This window comes from Sciurus carolinensis, chromosome 2, assembly GCF_902686445.1.
Source record: "Sciurus carolinensis chromosome 2, mSciCar1.2, whole genome shotgun sequence".
Taxonomy (NCBI): domain Eukaryota; kingdom Metazoa; phylum Chordata; class Mammalia; order Rodentia; family Sciuridae; genus Sciurus; species Sciurus carolinensis.
The window spans coordinates 125,569,503-125,581,171 of NC_062214.1; the positions used below are offsets into that span (position 1 = coordinate 125,569,503).

The 11,669-nt window shown below is 44.5% G+C and overlaps 2 protein-coding genes across 7 annotated transcripts in view; one reads left to right on the forward strand and one right to left on the reverse strand.

Moving 5' to 3' along the window:
• Positions 1-1,794, reverse strand: part of Slc7a7 (solute carrier family 7 member 7) — a 50,440-nt gene extending 48,646 nt beyond the window's left edge. The window contains exon 1 of one of the 2 annotated variants that reach the window (XM_047537857.1): positions 1,775-1,794. The gene's annotated coding sequence lies outside the window, so the exon portion shown is untranslated. Of the gene's footprint in view, positions 1-961; positions 978-1,774 lie in introns of those variants that run through there. The other variant, XM_047537855.1, reaches the window with a different exon arrangement.
• Positions 1,795-7,123: 5,329 nt separating this feature from the next.
• Mrpl52 (mitochondrial ribosomal protein L52) lies at positions 7,124-11,069 on the forward strand. 5 transcript variants are annotated; one of them, XM_047537891.1, is made up of 5 exons: positions 7,214-7,295; positions 7,397-7,457; positions 7,534-7,601; positions 9,916-9,980; positions 10,528-11,069. In XM_047537891.1, the coding sequence occupies exons 1-5, from the start codon at positions 7,268-7,270 to the stop codon at positions 10,675-10,677; spliced, it is 372 nt and encodes a 123-aa protein (XP_047393847.1). In that variant the 5' UTR covers positions 7,214-7,267; the 3' UTR covers positions 10,678-11,069. The 5 variants fall into 5 exon arrangements, with proteins under 5 accessions (XP_047393861.1, XP_047393847.1, XP_047393859.1 ...); XM_047537903.1 differs by having other exon boundaries at positions 7,220-7,295; positions 7,400-7,457; positions 9,916-9,978; positions 10,519-10,634; XM_047537900.1 differs by having other exon boundaries at positions 7,226-7,295; positions 7,400-7,457.
• Positions 11,070-11,669: the final 600 nt, after the last annotated feature.

An 11,669-nucleotide genomic window follows, 5' to 3' on the forward strand; every position in this document is an offset into this window, starting at 1 on the left:
AAATCAGAGTTCACTGGCACCAAATATCTGAATTATTCCAAGGAAAATTTACTGCCTTTTGAGACCTGAGCTGCTTCCCAAATGGCCTGCCCCTTAATCTTACCCTGAACACAGGGGTACTTAACCACCATCCCCCGAGGGCGTGAGGTCCAAGCTCTGAGGGAAGTCCTAGGAGGAGAGAGACACAAAGCCGTCCCTGTTGGCACAGCCCCTGTTCTCTCCTTCATTGCACTCCAGTCACTCTGCCACTTCAGAGTTTTAACAATGCTTTTTCTTCTGCCTATCCTCCCTGCCTGGAACATTCTTCCCTGTGACATTTTCTATTCCTGGTGTTTGTCATCACCTCCACTACTAGAAAGTAAGCATCTCAAGAGCTTTGTTCACCACTATACCCTCGAATGCAGGGCTCCAAGTCAGTCATTCGCTGGGTGAAGAAATGAATGTACACTCTTGTTCCTCTAATCTCGCATCTGGCTGGGCTCCTGGGCAGGCCCTTGAATCTGCCCTCCAGACAGGGCAGACTGTGTTGCTGCCCCTCTGGCTCCTTAGAGCAAGGAGTCTTCAGAGGTACTTATTATGTTTGGTAGAAATGGGTAGAAGGAAAAAGTGTGAGTTTCAGTTTTACTGGAAGGCCTAGAATATTTTAAAATTGACATTTTGTTTCACTAATGGGGAAAAAAAAAAAAAAAAAGGCCCTCATCTAATATTCTTTCCCCAGATTCAGGAAATTCTTGGTTCCTCTATCCCACACCCAGGCTCAGGTGACCTGTCTGCAGCTAGGAGGTGGCGAAAGCGAGGTGCCACGACAGGGTGAAAGGGCAGAGAAGATAAAGGAAGGTGAGCTCTCGGGTTCACGCAAAATTCGAAGGGGTTCAAGAAGAGAGGAACCGCTAATCCCAAGCGTGAGCTCTTCAACCCCGCACCCCCAGCAGCTCTGCCTCCCCCGGCAACCCTCGCCGACCTGTCCCTCGCCACTTCCCAGCTCTCCTCCGTCTCCGCCCCCGCTCGGCCGGCTCACCGCGCTCACCTTTGCCCTTTTCTTCACATTCCCTCCCTACCGTAGCTTTCCCGCGCCCCAACCCCCGTTTCCCGTTAGCTGCCTTTCTCTTGATCCCTGGTTCCCAGGCTGCGGTCCTAGAGCTCTTTCTCAAAACCAGACCCAGCCATCACCCTCCCTCAAAGCCCCTCGGAAGAGCTGGGTCGCCCCTAACAAACGGGAATGGCCGCGGGCGCCGACCCAGGATATTTCTTGGGGAACCAGGACCCCATCAAGCGTCCCTTCCGTTTCCTGCACCCCTGCCCTTCCTCCGGCTCTAGGAAGAGCTAAAGCAGGAGACTGGTAAATGTAGGCGAAGGGACCAAAGGTCCGAAAACCCAGAGGCCCCGCAACCCGCTCCCCTGCCCTCTGCTCGCGCCGGCAGAACTGCACTGCCCAGGGGAAATGAAAATGACCGCGGATACCCTCAGAGACGCGTCCTCAGCCCCAGGCACACTCAGCTTCCTCTTCCCTCCCTCCCAATCCAGCTCGAGCCGGCGGCCCGACGGGGATCTGGGCGAAAGCCCTAAACCCTGGCAACCCCCGCCTCCAGCCCGGAGACACTGGGATGTATCTCGGAAGGGACCCGGACTGGAAAGCCCCATTGCGGGGGTAGAGAAGAGGAGGCGGCGCCTGCTTGGAACCGGGGGAGGGGTCTCCCGGAAAGTGGTCTCTTCCACCTGAGGTTCCCAACTCCCCGCCCCTTCGGGGGAAGCTGTTGCATCAGCTTGCAGATACCAAATTGAAGAAAGTGGTCTCCACCGGGCCGGAAAAGTGCGGGGCAGTGGAGCTGCCGCCAGGAGGCAGCACGTAACCAAAAATGCCCCAGGGCCAGAGTGCCGGGGAGGCTGGAGTTCCCAGAGCACCTTCCATGTGAAGAACCTCAGCTGCAGCGTGGACCTAAGGAAAGCGGGGGTTGCTGGGCTAGTTCAAGAAACGGGAAGCCAAGCGCGGTGGCTCACGCCAGTAATCCCAGCGACTCCGGAGGCTGAGTTGGGAGCATCACAAGTTCAAAGCGAGCCTTAGCAATTTAGTGAGTCCCTAAGCAATTTAGTGAGACACTGTCAAAATAAAAAGGAATGGGGGTGTGGTTCAGTGGTTAAGTGCCCTTGGGTTCAATCCCCAGTACTTTTTTTAAAAAGTGGGGGGAATCTGAAAATGCTTCACACTGTTTAAGGCTAAAAGGTGATTTGAAAATAGTGCTTTCATACAATCCAGCTTTGGCATTTTTTCGTTTCTTCTTTGTTGTTGTTTGCAGTACTGGGGGACTGAACACAGGGGTACTTAACCACCTTCCCCAGCCCTTTTTAATTTTTATTTTGAGACAGGGTCTCTCTAAATTCTTAGGGCCTTGTATATTGCTGAGGTTGATCTTGAACATGCAGGATCCTCCTGCCTCAGCCTCCTCAGTTGCTGGAACTACAGATGTACACCAACATGCCCACCATCCCTATCCCTTTTTAATTATTTATTTTTATTGTAAGACAGGGTCTCACTAAGTTGCTGCGGCTTGCCTGGAATTTGCTATCCTCCTGCCTCAGCTTCCCGAATAGCTGATTACAGGCATGCAACAGGGGCCTGCTCCTGCCTTGGCGTTTTTAAGAGGGACTTCCCAGTCCTCAGGCAAGAGGAGAATGTAGCTAAAGGTCACAAATTACCCCTCTTGAAGTTGGGTCTTTTAATAAAGAGATTTTTTTTCATGGTACTGAGGACTGAACCACATCCCCAACCCCCCCCCCCTTTTTTTTTTTTTGGAGGCCCTAAATTGCTTAGCTCCTCACTAAATTGCTGAGGCTGGCTTTGAACTCACAATCCTCCTGTTTCAGCCTCCCGAGCAGGGGGGATTACAGGCATGCACAACCACATCTAGCTAGCCAGTACTGATTTGACAGCTCCAGAAAAGAAGAGAAATATGTTACAAAAAATTATGTAAGTAATAAGGAAATATTATGCAAAGCAGTGTATTGTACGGGTGAGTTGTTTAAAGCCTTCAGTTCCCACTTTTTTTTGCATGAGATGAGTAATTTGATCTTTGAGCTGTCCTAAAAAGGAAGATACTGAGAGAATCCCCAGTTTACCCTTCTCTCCACAACTTCTTCAATCTTTAAAATTTTGTCATACACAATGCAAAATGGAAAAGTTGCACAACAAGGTGGAATTGGCCACCAAAGTCAGCCTCACTTATGTTCCTTCTCAGTATCATCATTATTCATCACAACTGTTAAAAAGCACCTAATTTGCCAGGTGCAGTGGCATACACCTGTAATCCGAGCGACTCAGGAGACTGAAGCAGGATTGCAAGTTTGAGGCCAGCCTTAGCAACTTAGTGAGGCCCTAAACAACCTAGTGAAGCCATTTCAAAAATAAAAAGGGCTAGTGATGAAAAAAAAAAAACATGAAAGTAACTGTATACAACTCTACAGAACAGGGATATTTGAATAAATATATTAGACAAAAATAAGAGTCGTTACAAAATCCTAAAACCAAATATGTCTTTGAAAAGCAAAGGAATGTAAGAGAGGAAAGACATAAAGCTCAGACTCCTGGTGCTTCACAACACCCATAACTTCAGTCTTTGCCAGATGAAGTACAGAGGTTAAAGGATATCCAGTTTGGGATGACAAAGCTGCTTTCCTGTGGTTTATGAGGCTGATGAAGTCATAGAGGAGTGTTGTCCAGGTGCCAGACCTCCTCCCTCAACGGCATTCCATGAGGTCCTGAGAATGCTGATGATGTTAGCTGTCAGCGCTCCATGTTCTCTCTCTCCCTCCCAAAATCCTAACCCATATTTCTTGCCATTTACAACCAGTGGATTGTCCCCCTGCCATATCACACTAACCATATCAAAGGCTGATCATGTCTTCCTTCCAAATATCCTCCTTCCCAGATTTTTCAGTTCTGATCAAACTTCCCATTCTTATCCCCATTCCTACCCTCTAGCTCTTGCTTTTTGACTTCCTCGGCTATTGAATGACTGCACAGGTATGCTTTTCCATGTGAAATTCATATCATCCACATTATTGTTCACTTGAACATATTTGTGCCCTTTCCAATGATTTTGCAAATTAATGGTGTCCTCCTCATATGTGCACTACTAAAAAATAATACTGTTGGTTCAATTCCTTTATATAGTATAGGTGGCAGTATGAGTCCATCATCTTTCTTATCAATCCTAAACACTGACTCTTAGGTTATTCTTCAAGCCCCCAACTGTGGCATTCCAGTGCTATCTCGGGACCAGCCAAAGGCTCAGAGAGCCAAGTATGGGAACAGTGCCACCCGGTCTTTATTCTGTCACTAATTGTAAAATAATGCATCCAGTCCTTTTTTTTTTTTTTTTTTTTTCCTTTTGGTAGGACTGGCTTTCACTCTACCATTGAGCTACATCCCCAGTGCAAAACAGTCACATTTTGGTTCAGTTTACTGATTCCTGAACACTGTAAAAAAAAATCTGTACAATGACTGCTTCCTGAACTATCTTAACTACTTTACAGTTTTATTATGAAATCACTTATATAGAAATGTTTTGATAAGTGCAAATGAAGTATATGGGGCCGAAATGTATAGAGCATAGCTCAGTGGTAGAGCTTTTAGCTAGCATGTTCAAGGTCCTAGGTTTAATTCCCAGAATTGCAAAAGAAAAAAAAAAGGTTAAAGAAATATATGAATGTAAGATGGTTATGGTACTCTTATGTTTATCTCCCCTTACTTATTTGGGGGGGGGGGGGAATCCATCTGTTGGCTTCTAGCCAAGTTTCTTTTGTTCCCATCCCCTCTTTTTGTTCAGCTCTAGTCTATACCATTCTTATTGTTATGAAAATAGTTGCTTTACTTCTTAAACCAGGATCCACCCTTTCCCTTTTTCAAAACAGAACTCAGAGCCACCTCCTGTGGAAAAACTTCCCAGTCTTGCAGAAGGAAATGATAAACTTCCAGATAGGCCATTATACCACTCCCTCAGATTCCTCTAGTCAGCATGTGTTTAAGTGTCTAGCCCAGCACACAATAATGGGCACTTTTGTAGGAGCTTCACCATAAAGCACTTTCACTTACGTTATCACCCTTAAAATGTTTTCACAAATGTGTTATGCTTTTAATTAAGAAATGAAGGATAACCAGGTGTGTGGCACATGCATATAATCCCAGCAGCACTGGAGACTGAGTACAAGAGGATTGCAAGTTCAAAACCAGCCTCAGCAAAAGCAAGGTGCTAAGCAACTCAGTAAGATCTTGTCTCTAAATAAAATACAAAATTAGGGCCAGGGTTGTGGCTCAGTGGCCAAGTGCCCCTGAGTTCAATCCCTGCTACCACAAAAAAAAAAGTTCAAGGCCAGCCTCAGCAACTTAGTAATACTCGGAACAACTTAACAAGACCTCGTCTCAAAATAAAAAAGGGCTGGGGATGTGACTCAGTAAACATTCTTGGGTTCAATCCCCAGTTCCGAACAGAAAAAAAGAAAAATTAAGAATAGTTGGGTGTTGTGATGCATTACTGTAATCCCAACTAATGGGGAGGCTAAAGTAAGAGGATCCCACATTTGAGGTCAGCTTTGGCAATTTGGTAAGACCCTGTCTCAAAATTTAAAAAAGGACTGGGAGTGTAGCTCAGTGGAAGAGACAAAGTGCCCCTGAGTTCAATCCCCAGTACTGCAAAAGGGAAGAATTAAAAAAAAAATTGAGGGTAAATAACTTTTTCCACAACTGTTTTAAATAGCAAGTAATAAAGATCTGGCTTTACTATATTACATTTACTTTCCTTTACTGGAAATTTGTGATATAAGAAGTGTCTCAATTTTTTTTTAATTTTTAATTATTATATTATTGTTATTATTATACCAGGGATTGAACCTAGGAGTCCTTTCCCACTGAGTCACATCCCCAGTGCTTTTTTTTTTTTTTTCATGCTAAGTTGCTTAGAGCCTTGCTAAATTGCTGGGGCTGGCATCAAACTTGTGATCCTCCTGCTTCAGCCTTCTGAGTTCTTTGATTACAGGCACGCACCACCGTGCCCAGCTAAATTTTTTATTTTTTCATATTCTGGAACACTTGCACATACATAATATCTTGAGAATGCAACCCAAATCTAAACATGAAAATCTTTTATACTGCATATACACCTTAACACATAGCCTGAAATTAATTTTTTTTCCTGCTGCTGTGGATGAACCTAAGACCTGAGCAGGCTAAGCACGTGCTCTACTACTGAGCTACATCTCCAGCCTCCCTGAAGGTAATTTCCTACAATATTTTTAGTTGGCCTGCATTTTGAGCGCAACTCCTCACATAAGTACAGGTATTGACTTGTCCACTTATAGCACTATGTCAGTGATCAAAAAGTTTCTGATTTTGGATCATTTTGTATTTAAGGTTTTCAGTTAGGAATGTTCAACCTGTACTTACCTCATGAGGTTCTTGCAAGAGTTACATTAGGGAATGCTCTTATAAAAATGTCATCAGGGCTGGGGATAGAGCTCAGTTAGTAGAGTGTTTGCCTCGCAAGCACAAGGCCCTGGGTTCAATTCCCTGCACCGCAAAATAAATAAGTAAAAATAAAAATGACATCAGTTCTTAGCCACAACAGTTTCCATAAATCTTTGTTGGTGCACTCTAGATCATATTCCCATTATATATGCTGGCAAAAAACACATACCTCCCTTCCTAGGACTCAGCTGTAATATTAGTCACATATATGATTGTCTTCTCTCCTCTCTAGACCAAAAGCTGTATGATAGTGATAATATCTGCTTTTGCTCTCCATAGAATTTCCTGCACCTACTACAGCGCTTGTCACATAGAACTTCCTGTTTTGTTGGATAAATGCGTGAGATCTGAAATCAAATTTTTCTCATTCATTCTAGACTTAGTCATTTAGTCTGGGGAAAACGTCAGTGAAGCGGAAGATTGTAAAATGAGGTAACATGAATGTTACTCTGAGATAAAAGTTACTGTAAATTTCAAAAGATTAGAGACCGCTGGGGGAAGGTCATGTTAATGATTCAGAACTGTTCAGTCGAGGACATCACCACTTCCACTTAATATACATGCTCAAGATGACAGCTCCTTTTCGCCCATAAGACCCGGGCCCTAATTGCTGTTCACTTCCGTACGATGACCCAAGATGGCGGAGCCCGTGATTGAAAACCAGATTCAAGATGGCGGCTTCCGGCTTCCCCCGCAGCAACGCGCGTAGGCTCCGAAGCCACGCCCACTTCCGGCTCCTCCGTCACCGCCATGGCTGCTTTAGGGAGTCTGCTCTCCGGTGAGTCGGCCTATGCTAGGTAGACTCAGAAGCCGGTGAAGTGCGGGCTGGACCCCTAGGACTAACTCAGCGTCGCCTCTGACTCTGTCTTGTTTTCCCAGTAGGTGTGCGGAGGCTGCACTGCAGCGTGTCGGCTCGGGCTGGCAGCCAGTGGAGACTCCAGTGAGTGCTGTGGTCGGGGGATCCAGGGGGCTAGAAGCAGGTCCAAGACCTCACCGGACTGTTTCTTTTTACCCAGACAGGGCCTGGCTGCCAACCCTTCCGGCTATGGGCCCCTCACGGAGCTCCCAGACTGGTCTTATGCGGGTGAGCGTCAATCCAACAGTTTACTTCAGAGAATTTTCACTTAGAGGGACCGCCCCTGGAAGGGGTGGGAGAGTGATGTCCAGGCGGGGGCGTGACTGAGTGGAAAAAAAAAAAAATCGAACTTTTTATTTGGAAAATGGAATTGGAGTGAAAAAGCTCTCTTGTTTATTTTGTCAATTAAACTACTACAGAAGATAAAGCTGGACAGGATCTTGGCTTGTGAAGATAAACAAGTTAATTCTAACTTGGACCACCCTGGGTTTGAAGCCGGTGATAAGTCCTTCCCTTTTCTCAAAGCGAATATGATTTTAAGTAGTTAGGAAGAACCACCCTTCTGTGTGGTGAGTGCATATTGAGAATTTGGCACCAAATGCAGAAAGAACTCTTAAAAGATTGTAGAAAGGAGTATCCCAGAGGGGTAGAAGGGTGATGATTGAGGATGGCAGGCTCCTTTCAGAAAAATCTTTTCACTTTACTTAAAAAGAAGATATTAACTCTAAAAGAGAGGGACCTTAGCCAGGACCAGTGCGCAACCTGCAATCCCAGTGACTTGGGAGGCTGAGTCAGAAGGATTGCAAATTCCAGGCCAGACTCAGCAATTTAGCAGGACTCTGTCTCAAAATGAAAAGGATTAGAGATGTAGCTGTGTGGTAGAACCCCTGGGTTCACTCACCATTACCAGAAGAAAGGAGAAGTTGAAGCCACTCCCTACTCCCTTTATGGGACTTAAATTTACAGGAAGGAAAATTGAGGCCTTCAGAAATGAAATGCCTGTATAGTATCAATACCAGGCCTCCTTCCCAACTTGAAGACCTGAGTATTAATACCCTACTGGAGTTTTGTTTGTTTTTGTAGTGCTGGGAATTGAATCCAGGCTTCATGCATGCAAGACAAGCACTCTCATTGGGCTCATCTCCACTTCCCCTTTGGATTCTCTATTATGTGAATAAGTATTCACATACTTATTCAGAGAAGGAAGATGAAATTTATTTCCACTTGTTATTTCCTATAGGAAGCCTAGGCTCTTTGTAATATGGAATATTAAAGAGAGTGGAATTATATGTACCTGGTATGTGTGCATGTGTGCGTGCATGTGTTTGCACTTGCAGGGGATTGATCCCAGGGCCTCTGGCATGCTAAGCACACACTTTGCCACTGTACTACACCCCTAAACCCCCGTAACTGATCAACCTGAGCTTCCCTGCTTGCTAAAAAAAAAAAAAAAAAAGTATATGTATATACACAGACACAGACATTCATGGTTCTTGTAAGGATAAAAATAAAACCCAGTGTAAAGCACTTGGCATACATACTGCACAATATTCATGCATTTTTGTGGGAGGACGTGGGGTACTGTGAATTGAACCCAGGGCCTTGCACATGCTAGTCAAGCACTCTACTGCTGAGTTACATTCCCAGCCCCTCATTCCCTTTCTTAATAATACCTCTTATCTAGTTACCTTCAAACTACTGGGCAGAATTTTCACTTTTTCTTTGTAGAAAATAAGTGTCCTTTCCTCTCATCTCCATTATAAACTACTTGAGATCAGACTGAATATATATATGGAATCTTTATGAGTGCTTATGTACCTATACTATGCTATGAATGGCAAAAACTAGTGATACAGTCCCTGATTTCAAGGAACTTAAAGTCAAGCTGGGAAAATAAGCATGGGCATTTTAAAAATTAAATAATATTTTAGTATTCTGTCCTATTCTAAAAGGATCTGAAATGACTAAATAATGCTAAAAACAATAATATAGTAAATGTCCCAAGGCAAATAGATGAATGTTAAATGACATGTACTTCTTTCAGAAGAGACCCTGAAAGAAGGGTCATGGGACCCTGTTCCATCCCTAGCATCACAAAAAGAGCTGATGAAGTTGATGGAGGTTACAGAGGGGTTGGGGTGGGGAGAGGTAGGGCTTGAGGGGGCTTAAGGATAAGGACTTAGCTAGAAGGAAAGGGAAATAGGGCATTTCATTATAGAGTGGGACAGAATTAGGAAAGACATTGATTGAAAGGTTTCTAAAGATAAAACAGTAGATGAAGCATTGCAAATTATCTTGAATTCCAGGATAATTAGTGGTAGGTGAAATAGGAGTAGGAACATGGTTTAGGAACTTATTTTTGATACGTCTGTGGTACCTCACTCTTGAAGATGAGGGACTTATTTTATGAAAATTAAACTACATTGGGTGTAAAATGGAAGAGAAGAGGTAGGGATTAACTCTTCCTCATTCCTGTCATAGTCTTTGACTAAGGTGCTGTAGACCACCTCTAACACTTGCCTTTTCTCTCACCTATTTGTAGATGGCCGCCCTGCTCCCCCAATGAAAGGCCAACTTCGAAGAAAAACCCAAAGGGAAAAGTTTGCAGTGAGTGACTAGAGCTTCAGCTAGGGCTGAAGCTACATTGTTTGTGATTGTTTTGCACCTGAGCTATCGTGTACACTGTATACAAAGGTCTTAACAGTTTTGTGTTTTGTTTTTGTTTTTGTTTTTGGAGATACTGGGCATCAAACCCAGGGATGATCTACTACTAAGCTCATCCCAGCCCCTTTTTTTTTTTTTGAAACAGGATTTTATTTAGTTGCTGAAGGCCTCACTAAATTGCTGAGGCTGGCCTCAGCATCCCACATAGCTAAGATTTACAGGTGTGTGCCACCAGGTCGACTGAGCCAACTATTTTAATAGCACTGTGAGAAGGGAGGAATCGAGTTCCTAGGCCAGGAACCAGTAGTGAGCATTCTGACTCCCATGTTGCTACCTCCCTTCTGCTACCCAACCCAGGATTTAGTGCCACTTGTTCCCTAGTTAGCAGTATCAATTTCCAGCTGAAACCTCTAACTTTGTGAGAAAAAGGATATAAGGTGCAGTGCCCAAGCCCCAGATGTTATCCACACTGTTTTCCGGTCTGTTTCAGAGACGAGTTGTACTGCTGTCACAGGAAATGGATGCTGGAATACAGGCATGGCAGCTCAGACAGCAGAAGTTGCAGGAAGAAAAAAGGAAGCAGAAAAATGCTCTTAAACCCAAAGGGACTTCACTACAGAGCCTACTTCCACGTCAATAAAAAACAATTCCTGTTCCTTACCTCAACCTCTCTCTGGCTTTCTTTTCCATCACCTGGATGTCTCATCCCAGACAGAAGAGAGCCTTTGTGTCCTATTTGTCTTCAGAGCAAAAGAGCTTGGATACCCAGAAGAATAGTCTATAAGGTCACTGCCTGGGAGACTTGGCTCAGTGCCCTCATCCCTGTTTGCATTCCAGTTCAACTGAATCTTGTTCTGGAATTTTTATCCCTTCCTTTGCAGGCCATAAGACTGTTCCAACTCTTTAGCAGTAGCTGTTCTGTCAATGTGAACAGGGGACAACAGTTTTTCTGTTTTTAGCCAGGCATGTAAGTCTTGAATAGCTTGGCCATGTGCAATTGGCATTTAATAAATGTTTTGATGAAAGACTTTCCACCTGAGATCCCTTTCTTTGCAAGCAACTGGTGTCAGTTTTCCTAAGGTTCAGATACATGGTCCAGGAGGATCCCCCATCCCCACCCCCTGGGGAAGGCAAACATAAGGAAGAACCAAAGTTGGTCTTTTCGTGTTCTGCAAAAGAAGTTGGGTTCTGAGGTCTCCATGGTTCTGAATGAATTCCAGAGACTGACCAAGAGGGGCTTGCACATCTCCACCCCTATACAATGACTCACCTCCAGTCCTATGTACCTATATGGATGGGATAGGTATCCAGTATCTCTCACACACCTCCCACAAACTGCAAGCTGCCTAGGACCTGGGAATCCTTTCATTTTAGCGATCATGACCCACACGTGGATCTGGGGGCAAAGGAACTTTGTTCTCCTAGTACAGAGCACTGGGCTTCCCATCTTTGCCATAAATATGATAGTTGCTGCATCCCTTAGGTTTCTAAGCTTCCTACCTGACCTAATTTCTGTCCTCACTCCTTTATTCCTTCCCTTGCTTTCATTTCCTCCCTCCCTCCCCCCATTACCTCCTTCCTCTAGCTGACCAGATGCAATTCTCAGATCTTAGATTTCGCTGATGGTCCAGT